The 18,010-nt window shown below is 21.9% G+C and overlaps 6 protein-coding genes across 13 annotated transcripts; 3 read left to right on the forward strand and 3 right to left on the reverse strand.

Annotated features, from left to right (window-relative positions):
- The first annotated feature begins 160 nt into the window (after positions 1-160).
- LOC100870146 (WD repeat-containing protein WRAP73) lies at positions 161-6,091 on the forward strand. Of its 4 annotated transcripts, none has more exons than XM_003693734.4 (8): positions 161-383; positions 944-1,138; positions 1,277-1,459; positions 1,537-1,713; positions 4,830-5,066; positions 5,175-5,325; positions 5,389-5,598; positions 5,677-6,091. In XM_003693734.4, exons 2-8 carry the CDS (start codon positions 974-976, stop codon positions 5,880-5,882), a joined length of 1,329 nt encoding a protein of 442 aa, XP_003693782.3. In that variant the 5' UTR covers positions 161-383; positions 944-973; the 3' UTR covers positions 5,883-6,091. The 4 variants fall into 4 exon arrangements, with proteins under 4 accessions (XP_003693782.3, XP_086766751.1, XP_086766750.1 ...); XM_086910625.1 differs by having other exon boundaries at positions 167-383; positions 5,389-5,594; XM_086910624.1 differs by having other exon boundaries at positions 176-383; positions 1,038-1,138.
- Positions 372-4,541, reverse strand: Elp2 (elongator complex protein 2). Its single transcript, XM_003693743.4, has 2 exons — positions 3,236-4,541; positions 372-3,124 (listed from the first exon to the last, which is right to left on the reverse strand). Exons 1-2 carry the CDS (start codon positions 4,420-4,422, stop codon positions 1,993-1,995), a joined length of 2,319 nt encoding a protein of 772 aa, XP_003693791.2. The 5' UTR covers positions 4,423-4,541; the 3' UTR covers positions 372-1,992.
- Positions 6,092-6,135: 44 nt separating the features above from the next.
- Positions 6,136-11,293, forward strand: LOC100870270 (putative ATP-dependent RNA helicase DHX57). 2 transcript variants are annotated; one of them, XM_012486661.3, is made up of 12 exons: positions 6,136-6,350; positions 6,528-6,666; positions 6,768-6,952; positions 7,012-7,472; positions 7,558-8,081; positions 8,209-8,516; positions 8,583-9,072; positions 9,156-9,538; positions 9,633-9,754; positions 9,825-10,144; positions 10,248-10,862; positions 10,969-11,293. In XM_012486661.3, exons 1-12 carry the CDS (start codon positions 6,280-6,282, stop codon positions 11,110-11,112), a joined length of 3,762 nt encoding a protein of 1,253 aa, XP_012342115.3. In that variant the 5' UTR covers positions 6,136-6,279; the 3' UTR covers positions 11,113-11,293. The 2 variants fall into 2 exon arrangements, with proteins under 2 accessions (XP_012342115.3, XP_086766746.1); XM_086910620.1 differs by lacking the exon at positions 6,136-6,350 and having other exon boundaries at positions 6,605-6,666; positions 6,757-6,952.
- Positions 11,294-11,452: 159 nt separating this feature from the next.
- LOC100870385 (uncharacterized) lies at positions 11,453-14,194 on the forward strand. The gene is made up of 6 exons (XM_012486662.3): positions 11,453-12,253; positions 12,345-12,603; positions 12,673-12,799; positions 12,872-13,140; positions 13,220-13,365; positions 13,425-14,194. Exons 1-6 carry the CDS (start codon positions 11,842-11,844, stop codon positions 13,922-13,924), a joined length of 1,713 nt encoding a protein of 570 aa, XP_012342116.2. The 5' UTR covers positions 11,453-11,841; the 3' UTR covers positions 13,925-14,194.
- On the reverse strand, positions 13,998-16,449 carry Rfk (Riboflavin kinase). Of its 3 annotated transcripts, none has more exons than XM_003693746.4 (5): positions 16,309-16,449; positions 15,193-15,311; positions 14,639-14,787; positions 14,470-14,572; positions 13,998-14,407 (listed from the first exon to the last, which is right to left on the reverse strand). In XM_003693746.4, the coding sequence occupies exons 2-5, from the start codon at positions 15,278-15,280 to the stop codon at positions 14,304-14,306; spliced, it is 444 nt and encodes a 147-aa protein (XP_003693794.3). In that variant the 5' UTR covers positions 15,281-15,311; positions 16,309-16,449; the 3' UTR covers positions 13,998-14,303. The 3 variants fall into 3 exon arrangements, with proteins under 3 accessions (XP_003693794.3, XP_086766768.1, XP_086766767.1); XM_086910642.1 differs by having other exon boundaries at positions 15,193-15,305; positions 16,309-16,441; XM_086910641.1 differs by lacking the exon at positions 16,309-16,449 and adding an exon at positions 15,601-15,650.
- Positions 15,883-17,938, reverse strand: LOC147657289 (uncharacterized). 2 transcript variants are annotated; one of them, XM_086910639.1, is made up of 4 exons: positions 17,596-17,938; positions 16,876-17,192; positions 16,584-16,785; positions 15,883-16,501 (listed from the first exon to the last, which is right to left on the reverse strand). In XM_086910639.1, exons 2-4 carry the CDS (start codon positions 17,190-17,192, stop codon positions 16,259-16,261), a joined length of 762 nt encoding a protein of 253 aa, XP_086766765.1. In that variant the 5' UTR covers positions 17,596-17,938; the 3' UTR covers positions 15,883-16,258. The 2 variants fall into 2 exon arrangements, with proteins under 2 accessions (XP_086766765.1, XP_086766764.1); XM_086910638.1 differs by having other exon boundaries at positions 17,399-17,596.
- Positions 17,939-18,010: the final 72 nt, after the last annotated feature.

An 18,010-nucleotide genomic window follows, 5' to 3' on the forward strand; every position in this document is an offset into this window, starting at 1 on the left:
TAATAAAATTTGATTCATAAGCTATGTTCACAATTAAATAAAGATTTATATTCATTTATATATATAAAAGATATTTTTAATAAAATAATAAAAAAAATAAAATTAAAAATTATTAAATATTTTTTAAATCTTTTTTAATAATTATTTTTTTATACATTTTACTGCATTTAGTTATGTTGGCAAAATTGAGTAAGTAGAATTATCAGAAATAAAAAAAAATAATCGTATAAAAAACTTGATAAAATAGAAAGAATGGCAAAGGAGAATAGATAAAATAGAATAGATCGAATAAAATGTATAAGATAAAATAGATCGAATAAAATAGATTAATAAGGACTTTAAGCGCTATGTTGTAATAATGCGGCGCAATATTTTTGTATCATGTAAATATATTTATTACTTAATTATATTGATTAATATATCTTACACAATTTATAAATTTGGATTATACTATAATATTAATCAGTAAACTTTAAAAAACTTTTCACATGATTCTTATTATCATCAATACAGTACATAACTATATTCATAACAATACAACATGCATTTTTCACGAAAAGAAAGTTATAATATTTAGTATTGTATAATACATTGTAAAGTGTAATATTTAGTTATGAGCCGCAATTTATTATCGCGTGAAAATGAATTTTAGCTAAATACGAACAGTACAAAAAAAAGAATATATAACGTCATGTTATCTCCACTGTCACTGCTACATTAAGTAAAAACACATAATATAATGCGATATTCGATTTCGGCATATGCTTGATCATGTATATATTTCCTATATAAATTTACAATAAAAAATTAAATCCTTATAAGGAATAATAACGTATCGCGCTCAACCGACAACTATGATCAATTATTATTTTTCTATTTAGAAGATAGAGAATTTTTCCGGTATACATATATATATACAATAATACATTTTTTGAATTTACAGTAATATATTTTTTGTATTAACAATAATACAATGTCATTAGAAGTAGAAAATGATATAATACGAATAAATAATCAATTGTGTGATTTTTCTAAAGATGGAACACTTTTTGCAACTGCATATCAATCAAATTTAACTATAAAGAGTAATAAAAAATTTGATACCATTCATTCATTTGTATTTCCAGATATAATTGAGGTTAGTATATATTATTAGATAAATAATAAATAATTTTTATTAAATTTTTATAATTATTTCTTAGTATGAAACAATAATTCTAAAAAAAAAAACTAAAGTATTTTATAATATCAAAATTTGTTTTTCATTCTATCATAGTATTTAGAATGGTCTAGAAATAGTGAATATATTTTATGTGCAAACATAAAAAAAGCTATTATTCAAGTATATTCCATTCGTTATCCTGAATGGAAATATAAATTAATTGAAGGCAGTGCTGGTTTAGAAAGTGTTAATTGGTCTCCTGATAGTAAATACATATTGACATTATCAGATTTCAATGTAAGTAGTAAATTTATTTTATATTATAAATTTTAATGCATTAAATTTTAATATATTAAAATTATTACAATGTTCAGATTCAAATATCAATTTGGTCTCTGGAAAATCAAAGTGTAATTCATATACAAAATGTGAAATCTTTTTTTCATAAATTATATTTTAGTCCAAATGGTAATAAATTAGCTGTAGTAGTTTCAATTGAAAGTAAAGATAATATAGAAATTTATAAAACTGATACATGGAAATTAAATAAGGTAAGTTCAATTTAAATATGTATTTAAAAACTTCAATAAAAACTATAGAAGCATTCCTAGATTGAACTTTTGGAGTTAGAAAAAATTAAAATTTGTTTTTTAATATTTTCAAAATTTTTAGAATCAAGCAATATAAAAATATTGAAGTTATGCTCAATTTCTTCTGAATTTTTGATTAAATTTGTAATTTATATCTGCACATCTTTAAATTTTATTATTAATATTAATTAAAATATAAAATTTTATTATAAAAAAATAAAAAATATTTTACAAATTTGTTTATTTAAAAACATTTATATCATGTATTTTAACAATATGATCAGATCCACAACTTGCTAATTGTAAAGTATTTGAATATTTTTTTTGAGGTCGAAATTTAAGTCTTTTAACAGTTAAATGATGTGCTTGAGAAGAGTCATATACTATATATTTTTCCCATTTAAAATTATTAGCAATAATTTTCAATTTTTGTATTTCTATATATCCAGTTTCAAATCCTATAGCTAAGATATGAAAATCTTCAATATTTTGTAATGAAAATGCAAGTGCTGTAACTGAATTTTTTACATCCAAACTAGTAATTGGAATAATTTTATCATCTGAAAACTTTACATTCCAAATTCCAATTTTTCCATCTCTAGAACCAGTTGCAAAGAAAGATGAATCATGCATCCATGAACAACACCATATTATACGAGTATGAAGATTATCTTTCTTCAAACTAGCTGCAATTAAGATATATATATCATCTTTAAATTCAAACAATGACCACCTTCTATCTCTAGAAACAGATAATAGATATTTGTCATTAGGAGAAAATTCCATTTGTGTCACAGTTAATTGATGAGATATAAGTTTCTGAACTTGAATCCATGTATTTGTATTCCATAATAATATTGCAGAATGTTCTGGTGATGATGATTTACATGCAGTTGCTAATAATATCCCATCATGTCTGGCAGCTATAGAAAATATTTCATATCCATGACCATAAAGTTTTTGTAATTCTGGCCATAATGTATTTTGTATTAATTCTTCTTCTGTTGGAGGAATATAATCCTCACTTTTGAAGTCATTAACTATACTATTTTCAGTTGTAATATTATTATTAAATGTTGCTTTATTTGTTAATCCAAGAGCAGGTACTGATGCACTATCAGCCATCATATTTTTAAAATCATCAACATTGGCAAGTTTTATTAAATAATTTTTAAATATTGCTGGTGCTACAAATATACGTACAACTTTTTCTTCTGCTCCTGAAGCAAATATGTAAGGAGTTAGCATAGTTAAACAAGACATATTATATCCATGAATTTGTGGACGTCCAATTTCATGCCAAAATTCTATTTCACTTTTCCAAGGTGCATGAATTCTTGTTGTTTGATCCATACTTGCAGTGATGAGAAACCTATAATATAACAATATTTTTACTTAATATATGATATAATATATATATATATATATATATATATATATATATATATATATATATATATATGCAATAATTTTGAATACAAACCTTCCATTTGAGTCCCAACAAAGATCAACTACTTCAGCAAAGTGTCCACTTGGTACAGATTTTGGAATCCAATTTTTTATAATATTTGAATATTCCCAAATATGAAATGATCCTTGATAACCATGTGCTAATATATTTAATCCATTACCATTAAATTTACAACCATAAAAACCCATTGAATTACCACCAACTTCACCTACTCTTACTTTTTCAGACCAAATACCAGTTATTTCATCTGGTTCCCATATAATCATAGATTTATCTATGGAACAAGATAATAATCTTAAAATTCTATTCTTATTATTCAATTGTAATGGATACCAATGTACACCATAAACCCAGCCCTCATGTCCATAAAGAATAGATTCCAAAGTAATATGATACTTTGAGTCATTGACAATGAATATTTGTTTCTTTTGATGTAATTCATTATTTGATTCTTCTGTATTACTTGTAGAAATTTTCCAAAGTCGTATCATGGCATCTTGAGATCCACTTGCAAGCAAGATACTATCACTTATATTGTAATTAAAGTCCATACATCGTACCCAATCTTCGTGTCCTATCAAAGCTTGAACTTTTACAAAATGTAATTTTTCTGTAGTATTACAATTGGTTACATATAATTCAATTGTTGAATTTTCTATTGCAATAGCTAAAAGAGGTAAATCTGTATTTGGTAGAAAAGAAAAACAAGCTTCTATTGGTAACTTCCTATTAAATGTAAGTGTCTGTAGACATTTTATATTATTGTGAGTATCTCTAAACCATATTTTTAAATCTCCTTCAACAGATCCAGTACATATTAATAATTTAGAAAATGTTTCTTCACTTAGAAAATCTTGATCATGAATATATATACAGTTACTAAATGTAACAATATTTTTAACTTCTATGATACAGCTACAATAAAAGAAATTATTTTTTTTACTCCAAACAATGACTGTACCATCTACTGAACTTGATAATAATTCTGATTCGATTTTCGAGTTTCTTCGTTTAATCCATCGAACAGTATTAACTCGATCTTTGTGTTGATGAAGTGTATTTGTTATTTTTCCAATTTTTGAAATATATGGATCATAAATTGCAACTGCGTGACATGCTGCGAAACAAATAAGTCCATTTTTTCCCCAATCAACCGAATGTGGAACTCGATTGCAAGCACATGATATATAAGTTGTCATATTTTATTTTTAAATAATTGGTAATAAACTTTAATAATCAAATGTTTAATTTAACCTCCATGTAACTACGCTATACATGCGGTCTTTATTATAAGATTAGTGTATATGATAGAAAAGGAATACGCGGGAAATTTAAAAATTTGAAAATTTTCTTTTAATCCTAAAATTTTTTTTGATCATATATATATAACAAAATAACAAAATAATTCTTCTTTAAAAAAACATAAAGCAAACTTAAAATATTCTTTCAATGAATATTAAGTAATTTATTATAAAAATATCTTATGTTTTTTATATTATAGTATTACAATGCTATTAAAATTTAATATTAAGAAAGAATTAGTTATATTTTCATAATGGAATTATATAAAAAGTTTATAATAATATTTAATATTGTTAAATTTTAGAAATTAATATGTGGACGTTTAAATAGTATTGATGGTATATGTTGGTCTCCCAATAGCGAATTATTGTGTATATGGTCATCCTTTAGCGATGAAACAAAATTAATTATTTATTCAACTATATTCGAAAGAGATATTGCTGTATTCTATCCTGCTCATTTTCAAAATTTAAAAGGAATCGAGAATGTAACATGGATGCCCAGTGGACAGCTATTAGCTGTAACTGGATTTAATGAAATGGTAATTTCATATATTTTAGTATATTAAACTTTTTTACTAAATTGCATTTTCATTGTTATTGCTAATCTTTTTTAGCAATATGTTCGTAAAAATATATATATTTTTTAGATTGTATTATTAAATCATGTGACATGGAAACCACTTTTACATTTATACCTTGAACCGATAATAAAAGAAAATTATTTGAACAAAGTATATGAAGAACGTATAATTCAATTAAATTTTTCGAATAAAAGAAATTCTTATAATAAATATATTTGTAAGTAATTTAAAAGAAATTTATATAAATATAACTGATATTAAAAAAAATCGATATTTCTAGTGGAAGAAAAATCAGAGCGACCAATAAATATAAAAATTGGAAGAAAAAATAATATCGAAAGATTATCAATAGCTAAATTTGATATTTTAGAATTTAGTTCATGCGGACAATATTTAGCAATAAAACATCAACTTTATCCTACAACATTGTGGATATGGAATATTATCGATGATTATCTTGATTACTTGCTTCTTGAAAATGCTATTGTAGGTAAGTATTTTGATAATATATTTTTCTATAAAATAATAAATTAAATAAAATATTGAAACATTAAAACTTTTTAATTAGCTGCAAAATGGAATCCTGCACGCGCTCATCTTTTGATATTTTGTGAATGTGTACATATATTTGAATGGACACCACATAATGCAAATTGTATATCAAGTCCACGAAATATTACAATAGTAGATGCACGATGGCATCCTCAAGGAAATTTTTTATTATTGTGTGGTTATAACAAAGCAATTATTTATCAAATTGAAAATAAATTATGAATCATTTAAATAATATATATAATAAATAAATTTATTTTTTCATATATAATGATATTTGATGTTACAAAAAAAATAAAATATATTTATAAAACATTATAATAACATTTTAAAATAATTAAAATTATTTTTAAAATGTATTCTAAATTTTAAATAATTTAATTTTTATATCTTATATAAGTAATAAAATAAAATAAGATGAAATAAAATTACACAATGCATTGTTGGTAATGAAATTGTTGGCAATACATGCATGTATACAAATTCATCCATATATACATTTTAATTTGTCATTAATACATCCATTTCTTAACCTTAATTTTTCTTAAGTATTAAAATATATAATTAAAAATATTTATAGAATTAATTTCTATAAACAAAATTATTTATAAATTTAAAAATGAATCATACGGACATTGAATTAATGAACGACGTTATATTAGAAGAAAAACAAGTAAAAAGAAATAATACGTAAGTAAACAATTTAACTTTTTGTATATTATAATAAAATAATATAATAGATTCAGGATATATCGTTAAAAAGTATATTTTTTTATACATAAAAAACAATTTGATCATTAAAAAGATCAATAAAAAATATTTTTATTTTTAAAATTATTTTTTAAATTGAAAAAATATATCTTATAGGAATATCTCAGCAAAAAATAAAAATAAAAATAATAATCCACATATTTCAAGCAAACTTAAAGTAGAATTACAAACCTTAAGAATATCAGAAGAATCTGAACAACAATTATATAATACTTTAAAACATATTTATGGTTCTGTACGTATTTATAAATATTTTTATTAATCTATTATTATTTTATACATAAATATTTTTTGTAAAATGTATTATTATTAGAAATTAATATAGTTTTTTGATAGAGTTTTAAACTTTCTGATGCATCAGAATTTGAAAATAAAAGATCCAATTTAGGCAAACAATATTGGATGGAAAGGGGAAATTTAATTATCAAAGGAATAGTTGACTATTCTTCTAAAAATAATAAACCTAAAAGTGAAGAACAAATTAGTAGACAATTTGCAACATCTAAACTTAAAAGTTATGGGTGAGTTAGTTAAATTTTAATAATAAATATTTATAAATAAGTATTTATATTTTTTTTAGTTTTCATCATTCACATTGCATGGAAGCATTAATACATACAGAAGGTGATGTAGGAAAAGCTTTGGAACTATTATTTTATAAATATTATGAATTGGAAAATATAACAAGAAATAAGATACCTGATGATATTAAGACAATAGAATTATTAGAAAAAAGAAATGAAGAAAGAGAAGCACTTGAATCTATTTATGGGAACATGTTTACTGAAAAAATAAAAAATCAAATTTGGATTGTACAAGTTAAATTGGATTATTTAGTAAGAAATGATGAAATAGAAGAAGAGATTGAAAGAATTAAACAAAAACAAAAGAAAGAAAAGGAAAGAGAAATTTGCAGATTATTTATTCATAAAAAATGTAGATTCGGAAATAAATGTAGATTTTTACACCAACAACCACAAATAATAAAAATGCCTGAAAGAGAAGATCCATATTTTACTTTAGAAATAAGATTTCCTGAAGGTAAAATATGTATATATTACACTATATTATATTATTATATATATATATCTTTTACTATATTTAATTATTTTAAATATTTCTTTAGGTTGTAAATATCCTTATGAACCACCTTATTTTTATTTTTATAAAAATGATGGTACATTTCCAAGTATAAATTGTTTAAGAATAGGAAGAAGATTGTATGATGAAGCATTACTAATATCTGCAGATGGAACACCTTCTATTTTTTCAATAATATCTCTTTTGGAAAATGAATATGATATAAAAGAATATTTAGAAGAAAATAAAAAACAATTTATAGATCAAAATGAATTATTATTTCAAAAACAATCAGAAACTGAAGATGAAACAAATATAGCTACACATTATGAATTAGGATCTATTCATAGAAAAAATAGAAATAATGTTAGTTGGGAAGAAATATTAAAAGAAGATAATCTAATTGAAAAAAATTTCAAAGAGAAACAAACAAATTCTAGATATAAAAAAATGAAAGAAATTAGAGAAACGCTGCCTGCATGGACAAAAATGGATGAAATTTTAGAATTAATACATAAAAATCAAGTTACTATAATTTCAGGTGAAACAGGATGTGGCAAAAGTACACAAGTAATTAATTTTGTATTCAATTAAATGAAAATAATAAATTTGAACTTATAATAAAGTAAAATAATAAAGTATATATAAAATAATAAAGTAATTTAATAAAGTAATATTAATTGAAAATATTTTTTAGGTACCACAATTTTTATTAGATGATTGGATTTGTAATAGATCTAAGTCTAAAGAACATGTTAATATAATATGTACACAACCTCGAAGAATAAGTGCAGTAGGAGTAGCAGAAAGAGTTGCAACAGAAAGAAATGAATGTATAGGTGATATAGTAGGATATCAAATACGATTAGAAAGTAAAATTTCTAATAGAACTAGATTAACATTTTGTACAACTGGGATTTTATTGCAAAGATTTTCTATGAATCCAGAATTAACAGATGTTACACATATTATTGTAGATGAAGTTCATGAAAGAAGTGCAGAAAGGTAAGTTACTTACTTTTTACCATATAAATTTGTTTATTTTAATATAATTATTTTAATTTTTTTTAGTGACTTCTTATTGATGCTCTTAAAAGAGTTATTGCATAAAAGATCAAATTTGAAAATAATACTTATGAGTGCAACACTTAAAAGTGAGGTATTTTCCTCATATTTTAAAGGAGCTCCTGTTTTATGCATTCCAGGAAAAACATTTCCTGTAGAACGAATTTTTTTAGAAGATATATTTGAGAGAACAAATTATGTTCTTGAAGAAAATTCGAGATTTACACGAAAAATTAAAGGTGGTTGGATGCAATTACAAATTGATTTAGAAACTGCAGAGATTGAAGGTCTTTCTGCTCCTATACCTAAGGAATCTATTGAAGATGAAAATTTATCACTAACGCAACTTGTCAGTAGATATCAGGCTTATAATAAGCAAACTCATAAAAATTTATATGTTGTAGATTATGATAAAATTAATTTTGAACTTATAGAGACAATATTAGAATGGATTACTTTTGGTGAACACAATTATCCTAAAACAGGCTCCATTTTAGTAAGTAAATTTAGTAATAATAATAGTAAATAATAATAGTTGTTCTTTTTTCAAAATAAATAAAATTGATATTGCATTTACAGATATTTTTACCTGGATTTGCTGAAATTATTGCACTAAAAGATCGATTGAATGACAATAAATTTCTCTCACCAAAGACTGGAAAATTTATTATTGTACCATTACATTCATCTTTATCGAATGAAGAACAAAACTTAGTTTTTAAGAAAAGTAAAAACGTCAGAAAAATTGTATTAAGCACAAATTTAGCTGAAACTTCCATCACTATTGATGATTGTGTTTTTGTAATTGATAGTGGCAAAATGAAAGAAACTAGATTTAATTCAAATCAAAACATGGAAAGTTTAGAAACATGTTGGGTATCACGTGCAAATGCATTACAAAGAAAAGGTCGTGCTGGACGTGTAATGTCTGGAATATGTATTCATTTATATACTTCATACAAGTATATAATTATATTTTTAATAATTTAATTAATAAATAATTTTTGTATTAATAAAATATTTATTAATATTTATTTAATTTTTTATATTTTTCAGATTTAAATATCATTTCACAGCACAACCAGTACCTGAAATATTACGAATTCCTTTAGAACCATTGTTATTACGTATACAACTTTTACATATAGGAAAAAAGATTGATTTACATAAAATTTTAAGTAATAATAATTTATTTAATTTTATATTTTTAATTAATTTTATGGCATTTATATTATAATATTTAATTAGGTAAAATGCTAGAACCACCAACAGAAGAAAATATTAATAGTGCAATTAAACGTTTACAAGATGTTGGAGCATTTAATTCCGAATGTACATTAACACCATTAGGCCATCATCTTGCAACACTGCCTGTAAATGTACGAATTGGAAAATTAATATTGTTTGGAGCAATCTTTTGCTGTCTTGATTCTGCACTCACCATTGCAGCTTGTTTATCTCATAAAAATCCGTTTACTATTCCTTTCGAAAAAAGACACGAAATTGATGCAAAAAAAGAATTTTTTACTGCTAATTCTGATCAATTAACTATTCTCAAAGCATATAAGGTAAACATGTAAATATAAATATTATAATATTTATATATATATATAAATATATATATTATATAATATATAATTTTATAATTATCATTATTATTTCTTTTGACAGAAATGGTTAGAAGCATATACACGCAACAGTAATGCAGGTCAAGCTTTTGCAAATGAAAACTATCTATCTATGCGTACACTATGTACTTTGGCAGATATAAAATATCAATTATTAGAATTATTGGTTTCAATTGGATTTGTTCCTATTAATTTGCCCAAACGACAACCAAATGTTGATAAGATTGTAGAAATTACTGGATTTGAACTTAATATCAATAATGACAATTATAAACTTCTCCAAGGTTTACTCTGTGCAGCTTTATATCCTAATGTGGTAAAAGTTTTTACACCAGAAAAATCTTTTCAAATTCAATCTGCTGGAGCAGTTCCAATACAACCGAAACCCGAGGAATTAAGATTCCAAACTAAAAATGATGGTTTTGTCAGTATCCATCCATCCTCTGTCAACTTTCATGTTGGCTATTTTCCTAGTCCATATTTAGTATTTCAGGAAAAAGTTAAAACAAGTAAAATATTTATTAAAGAAGTATCAATGGTACCAATTTTACCATTAATTTTATTTTCTGATTATGAATTAAAAATAGAATTACATAATGGAATATTTATTGTATCATTAGAAGATGATTGGATTTTATTTAGTGTTGAATCTCATAGGGTAAGAATATTATTTATAAAGCTTTATAAAAATTAAACTAAATTTTATTATTAGTTTTATAAAATTTAGACATAAAATATTAATTATAAATATTGATTTTACTTAGGTGGCACAACTTTTACAAAGAATGAGAATGGAATTAGTCGAATTATTGGAACAAAAAATGAAGGAGCCTCTTTTAAATCTTTTGAATCATCAAAATGGGAAAAAAATTATTCAAACAATTGTAAATGTAGTCACCAGAGAATAAAATATAATAATATATTATACATTTTTTAAATATTAATTATAAATTATTATTAAAAAAATACATTGTGATTCATTCATATTGTGATCAAATTATCCTATAAAAAGTAAGTGTTTGATATAAATAATTGTTATTAATATAGTATTAAAGTTTTTTTGAAAATTAAATTTTTTATAAAATCATATTTATTTATCTTTTTTTTTATCTTATACAATTTTTTTATATAGAATATTAATATACTCATGAAATATCCTTAGAAATTGATTCCAAAATAAATACAAAAATTGGTAAAAAATATCAATTGAAATTAATTTATTAAATGATAAAAAGCAATTTAAATTACGAAGATAGAGCAAGATGTTTCTATCCCCACCACCCGTCTGTCTCATTCTGTCTCGTTTTCATTTTCAACAAAAATTTAAATTATTATTTAATAATTTATAGATAAATTTAATTAACATTTTTATATTTTATTTGTTTTGATTTCTAAAATCGATCTTTCAAAGATATATTAATATAAGAATATATCAATATTCGATATATAAGTGTTAAGACATGTGATTATATGATCATAGATAGTTTAATAGTGAATGTGTTTGTATAAAATTTATGAAATTCTATAAAAAAAATTCTTTTTTTGTATATTTATTAATTAATTGCATTTAAAGTGAACATTTTTTTATAAGTCATTATAATTAATCATAACCAGAGAATTGTATAACAAAAATTACAATGGATTCGGATAAGGTTATAATAGAAAAGCCTATAGTGGTAGAAAATAGAAATTTACACGATGAATTGAAGAAGCACATAATAAATACTGAAAAAAATAATTATGTTTCAAATAATGAAAACTGTTTATCAAAATATAAAGAAAATATTCAAATTAATATTAATGAGACAAGTAAATTTGCAGATAATTCTAAGCTAAATATAATTAATAATATTGAAATTAAACAAAATTGTAATAAAATAAATAATCTAATTAATGAAGAAAAAAATTCAATTACTTCACATATTAATAGAAATGAAGTATTAACTAATGATCCTAATAAAAAGCAAGATCATATAACATTTGAAAAATTAAAACATGAAGATAATGATATTCATATCATACATAAAAAGAATATATCATTAACTCAAAGTAAGAATAGAAAATATTCATTATTTTAATTGAAATTATTTATAATTTTTAATTAAATAATTATTGAATTTTGTGTTTCTTTTTTTATTAGAAAATGATAAAGTATCTTCTCTTGTTAGTATTGCTTTAGAATATGGAAATTCTGATTCAGAAACAGAATATAATTCTGATGAAATAAAATGTGAAAATAATGAAAGTAAATCTTTAAAAGAAATACAAATACAAACTTATAGGCAAAATAAAGAAACCTCATCAGATGAAGAAAGTGAAAGTCAAGATGATTCTAATAGCAGTGATTCTTCTGTAATAATTCAATCAAATGAATCAGATAGTGATGATTGTTTGAGCAAGTAAGTTTATATACCTATATTATAAGTTTAATATATACCAAATTTTAAAACAATTTTTTATATTTTTAGGAAAAGCATGAGAAATAGTATAAAAAGGCAAAAAAATAATGAAATAAAAAATGAATTAGATGATTTACCTCCTATTGAAGACTTAAAAATTAGTGTACCTGAAGTATTATGCGATCCATTAGGAGAAGTATTTATGAATCCTAAATTAATTTACAAATATTGTTAAATTTAAAATAATATAATTGAATTAAAATTCAAGGTTGCTTGGATGGTAGAACAGTTGGTAGTTGTGAAACCAAAACCTGGTAAACCAACATTAAACTTAGATACAGTTTTATTTGTTGAAAAAGGACAAAGAGCATTAGGTAAAATATTTGATGTCTTTGGAAAAGTAAATGAACCTCATTATTGTGTACGTTTTAATAGTTCTAAACATATAAAAGAATGTGACATAAAAGAGAAAATGACTGTCTATTATTGTCCAAATACAGAATATACTTCCTTGGTATTTCTTCATGAATTATTGAAGTAAGTATAAATATATAAATAATCTTTATAAAATTAATTTATAGTAAGCTTTATGTATTAAAATTTATAATTATCATAGAATTAAAGGTATTGATGCAAATGCAGATGATCCCCCAGAATTTTCAGATGATGAGGAAGAACGAGCTTATTATGAACAATTAAAAGCAAAACAAATAAATAATGTTAATCAATCAGATATTCCATTTAAACGAAAACGTATTTCAAGTAAGTTTCTTATTTAATATTAACATTTAATATTTATAATAATATTTGTTTTTCTTTAGAACCTAATACTGGTTGGCAATCAAATCATCCATGGAATAGAAATGTACAAAAGCAAAAAAAAGAATTTTATACACGAACAAATAGACAATTTTTTTTTGAAAATCAAAAAAAATCTCAAACTTTATGGTCACAAGCTTATCAAAATAATAGTGAATCATATGGATATGGAGCATATTCAATGCAACCTATGCAATATATAAATCATAATACTAGTGCTAATCAAAATTTATATAATTCCCACAATTATTATAGTGAAGATAATAGTACAGCATATTTAAATCCTAGAATTCCTTTTAATACATGTCCAAGAATTTCTCCAGAATACTTAACATTACAACATCATCCAAATTCATTTACAAATGTAAGATTCCAATCAACAAATATACCCTGGTTATCACAAGTTCCACAAGTTCCTACTCGAATAAAAGTGCCATGGGTATCTTTACCACCACCTCCTCCTCCTCCTCCTCTACCAAGTACATCATCAGATACTACTTAAATATCAATAATGGAATAATTATTATTTATATTCTATTTCTTAATTTTTATGTGCATAAATATTATTTTAAAAATACAAGATAAAAATAATTGAATATATTAAAAATTATATACAATAATATATATGTATTGTTTCTTAAAAGAATTCAAATTAGATTAGAATAACTATTAGAATAATTATATTAATTATTAATTAATTATTAGAATAATATATTAATTATATTAGTTATATTTACATTATTTTTTATAATAAATCTTTATTAACATATAATATATTATTCCTTATGAATTATTTTCGAATATAATAAGAAAACTACGTGCAAAAAATATATGTAGTATTATAATATTAATTAGTATTATTTATAATATTCTTAATTTTACTATTCTTTAAGAAATTGATTATATTTATAAGCAATCATATCAGGTTTTTGTAACTGTTCTTCAGCAAATGCAATATCAGTTTTTATTGCTTTAATTAATTCCTCTAAAATGATAAAAAAACGATTTAATAAAAAAAACCAATTTTATAATATTATAATTATTTACCTTCGGAAGTAAAATTTTTTTCTGGTCGTATATATCCCACAAAAATGGCTTTAATTTGTTTTCCATAAAAGTCATTTTCAAATGTATGTATTAGATGTAATTCCTATATTATTGAAAAATAATTAAAAATTTTTATTTTATTAAATATTGAATATTTTATAATTCATACCACAGTCTTTTTTTTATTTTTATAAAATGGATTCCAACCAATACTGGCAACCATTTTATAAATTTGTCCATCTATAGAAGCCCATCCATAATAAACTCCAGTATTAAAATCATTAGGTAAATTTTCTACTACATTATCTTCAAGATTTGCTATAAAAAAATAATTTCATAATTACTTATATACATTAAAAAATTATATTATTTAAAAGTTACATTTTTTATATATAATTATAAATTTTATATTTTACTTGTATATATATATTAAATGTAATATAATTTTTTTATAAGTTTTTATTTTATTGATTAATTTTAGCTAATTTTAACTTTAATACATTTTTATAAAAATTAATCGTACTGTTTAATGATTAATACTAAATAACTTTTTTTAATATATTTCATATATTCCCGCCAATAAGCATGTAAAGAATAAAATTATATTTTCTAGTTACATGTAAATACAACTCTAGATTATCATTAAAACAATTTTAAATTTATAACTTCTTAATTTCAAAATTTCAGAATTGATTAAAGAAAAATTAAGATGTTTAATCTTACCTGTAGGTATTCCTAAAACTTTAGAACCTCTGCCAAAACCTCTAACCACCGATCCCGATAAAAAATATAATAGGTTTTTAGTACACATAATGTATCTTTATATTGCGTCAGACCTGTAACTATGAACATTAATTAATATTCCATGATATATAATCTTGAAAGAAGATAAAGAGTTTGTTATATGACGTGGCATCTGCATATATATATATATATATATATATATATATTGTATAATTTCATTTAAATTTCATAAAAATTATATAGATTATTGATAACATAAATCAGTTACTATTAAAACAAATATAATATATAATAATTATATATGTAATATTGTTTTTAAAATAAAATAGAATTTTTATAAAACTATAAATATATATATATAATAAAGTATATTATAAATAAATATACCAATAAAAAGCTTGTTACCAGATTGAAAATATTGTTTGAATTGACATTTTTTTTTTATGTTTTTGACATAAGTTTTTTATGTTTTTTCATAAGTTATCATGCACCATGCATAATATATTTTTTATTTGTACATTATTTTTAAAAATAATTTTTAATAATAAAATTTTTTTAATAAAATATAAATAAATTTATAAAATAAAACATTTTTTATATAGATTTGTGTGATTAATTTATTTATTTTTATTGTAATTGCATTTTTATTTTAAAATAATTAAAATGAAGTATTTGTTTATTTATTTTATTGTATTTATTTTATTGTATAACTATTGTATATACTTATTTATCTAATAAACTATTAATATGTTTTTAAATTATTAAATAACAAATAGTATGATAATAGTATATTTTTATAATATTATAATATATTGTTCAAAAATCCATTTTTAAGATATTATTTATTGAAAAATAATATTTCTTTATATATTTCTTAACTTATAATTTAATGTTTTACTATTAGTATTTCTTATGTATACATTTTTAAAAAAATATTAGTTTTATAACTTGATAAATGCATTATAGATATGAAAAAATGTATTGAAAGTTTTAGTAAATTTAAAATTACATGCATATAAAATTATTTTTTTGCACAAAATACAATTTAACGCGGACACATGACATGTCTTCCTCCATCAATAGATAAAGTTACACCTGTAATAAAACTAGCATCATCACTTGCCAAATATGCAATTGCTTTTGCAACTTCATTAACATCTCCTGATCGGCCAAGAGCATGAGTATTTTTACAATGCTCATAAAAGTTTTTTAGTTCTTCATCTGACATTCCACTATTTTTATGAAGATTTGTTGTTATTACACCAGGATTTACAGCATTAACTCTTACCTATAAATTAAAAAATAAATATAAAATTTACATGAAAATATCAAATATTATTGCATTTAATATATTCTAAAATTATATATACTTGTTTTGGTGCAAGTTCAACAGCCACACATCTTGTAAATTGATCAATTGCTGATTTACTCATACAATATGATAAAACTCCTGGGAAGGATCTTAATCCAACTACACTTGATACATTCACAATATTACCTTTAGTTTGTATTATGTATGGAACAGCCAACATTGTTAAATAATATATAGAACGTACATTTACATTAAAAATTCTAAAACATTGGCATGTAAATATTTCACATATTTTTTAAAATTAAAATAAAATTTCATATTTTTAAATAATATAAAAAATAAATATATACCTATCATATTGATCTAATGAAGTGTTTTCTATGCTGCCATTTTCTAATATACCAGCATTATTAATTAGAATATCTAATTTACCATAATGTTTAATAGTTAATTTAATAATATTTTGAACATCAGTTTCATTAGTCAAATCTCCAGGTATAATTAATGGTTTATTAGATTTACACTGATCAGCTATTTCATTTAATTTCTGTACATTACGACCTGTAATTGATAATAGTGCATCAAGTTGTGAAAAATGTTTAGCAGTTGCTGCTCCAATGCCAGAACTAGCTCCAGTTATTAATACAACTTTTCCTGCAAATGACATCTAAAAAAAAAAAGTATTTGTTTAGAATAAAGTAAATTTAATGTTATTATTAAAATAAATTTTAATTATAATATATTTTATTGCAAATAATACATTATATATTATTAATTACATTATATATTATAATACACATATATTATTCCCTACTTGGATTGGAATATAATTTGTAAAATATTTTATTAATTTATTTTTTAATATATAATTACCTTTTAATATAAAATATCTATAATATATATATAAAATATATAATGTAAAATATTTATTATAAAAATCTTGTTTTAATTTGTATTTTTAAATATTTTTTTATAAAATCTTATATAACTTGTTGGCTAAAATTATTACATAAATTTTATTTTATTACTAAAAATTAATTTTCATTGTTGAAATAAGATTAAATAGTTACCACGATATGATTCAATATTTATATATCTATATGCAGGCTTGCCGTTTTGAAGAAATTAAGGGAAAAATATAATTACTATATCAGTTCAATTATGTTAAGTTAAACAAATGAAGGAGATTATGGTTAGACTTTAGATACGACGCAATATTCGTTCTTTCTAATTTTGAAAACTTGAATTTTGACACTTTATGCAACGTATTATAATAGAAAAGAAAAGAAAATGTAATAAAAAATGTAATAAAAAAATGATAAGAAAAAATAAATAGAAATAGAATTTTTATGATAACTATTTGATTCTACGAATATTCCCAATCTAGAAATATTCACAAATATATATATTTATAAATTATATTTTATAAATTAATTATAAAAAGATTGTAACTATAGATATTGTAAAACTTGTAAAATCAATGAT

Source organism: Apis florea, unplaced genomic scaffold (assembly GCF_048593485.1).
Source record: "Apis florea isolate Af1SG1 unplaced genomic scaffold, ASM4859348v1 contig_3195_pilon, whole genome shotgun sequence".
Lineage (NCBI taxonomy): Eukaryota > Metazoa > Arthropoda > Insecta > Hymenoptera > Apidae > Apis > Apis florea.

Excerpts from the sequence above, each read along its gene's own strand:
- LOC100870146 (XM_003693734.4), top strand. The coding sequence starts at position 974 with ATGTCATTAGAAGTAGAAAATGATATAATACGAATAAATAATCAATTG. Across the intron at positions 1,460-1,536 it reads TGACATTATCAGATTTCAAT|ATTCAAATATCAATTTGGTC; the intron begins GTAAGTAGTAAA and ends TACAATGTTCAG. Across the intron at positions 5,067-5,174 it reads TAACTGGATTTAATGAAATG|ATTGTATTATTAAATCATGT; the intron begins GTAATTTCATAT and ends TATATTTTTTAG.
- Elp2 (XM_003693743.4), bottom strand. The coding sequence starts at position 4,422 with ATGACAACTTATATATCATGTGCTTGCAATCGAGTTCCACATTCGGTT. Across the intron at positions 3,125-3,235 it reads TGTTGGGACTCAAATGGAAG|GTTTCTCATCACTGCAAGTA; the intron begins GTTTGTATTCAA and ends GTTATATTATAG.
- LOC100870270 (XM_012486661.3), top strand. The coding sequence starts at position 6,280 with ATGAATCATACGGACATTGAATTAATGAACGACGTTATATTAGAAGAA. Across the intron at positions 6,667-6,767 it reads TAAAACATATTTATGGTTCT|AGTTTTAAACTTTCTGATGC; the intron begins GTACGTATTTAT and ends GTTTTTTGATAG. Across the intron at positions 10,145-10,247 it reads CTATTCTCAAAGCATATAAG|AAATGGTTAGAAGCATATAC; the intron begins GTAAACATGTAA and ends TTCTTTTGACAG.
- LOC100870385 (XM_012486662.3), top strand. The coding sequence starts at position 11,842 with ATGGATTCGGATAAGGTTATAATAGAAAAGCCTATAGTGGTAGAAAAT. Across the intron at positions 12,254-12,344 it reads GAATATATCATTAACTCAAA|AAAATGATAAAGTATCTTCT; the intron begins GTAAGAATAGAA and ends TTTTTTTATTAG. Across the intron at positions 12,604-12,672 it reads AGTGATGATTGTTTGAGCAA|GAAAAGCATGAGAAATAGTA; the intron begins GTAAGTTTATAT and ends TTATATTTTTAG.
- Rfk (XM_003693746.4), bottom strand. The coding sequence starts at position 15,280 with ATGTGTACTAAAAACCTATTATATTTTTTATCGGGATCGGTGGTTAGA. Across the intron at positions 14,788-15,192 it reads AGTTTTAGGAATACCTACAG|CAAATCTTGAAGATAATGTA; the intron begins GTAAGATTAAAC and ends ATTTTTTTATAG. Across the intron at positions 14,408-14,469 it reads AAAAAATTTTACTTCCGAAG|AGGAATTAATTAAAGCAATA; the intron begins GTAAATAATTAT and ends TTATCATTTTAG.
- LOC147657289 (XM_086910639.1), bottom strand. The coding sequence starts at position 17,192 with ATGTCATTTGCAGGAAAAGTTGTATTAATAACTGGAGCTAGTTCTGGC. Across the intron at positions 16,786-16,875 it reads TCATTAGATCAATATGATAG|AATTTTTAATGTAAATGTAC; the intron begins GTATATATTTAT and ends CCAATGTTTTAG. Across the intron at positions 16,502-16,583 it reads TTGAACTTGCACCAAAACAA|GTAAGAGTTAATGCTGTAAA; the intron begins GTATATATAATT and ends TTTAATTTATAG.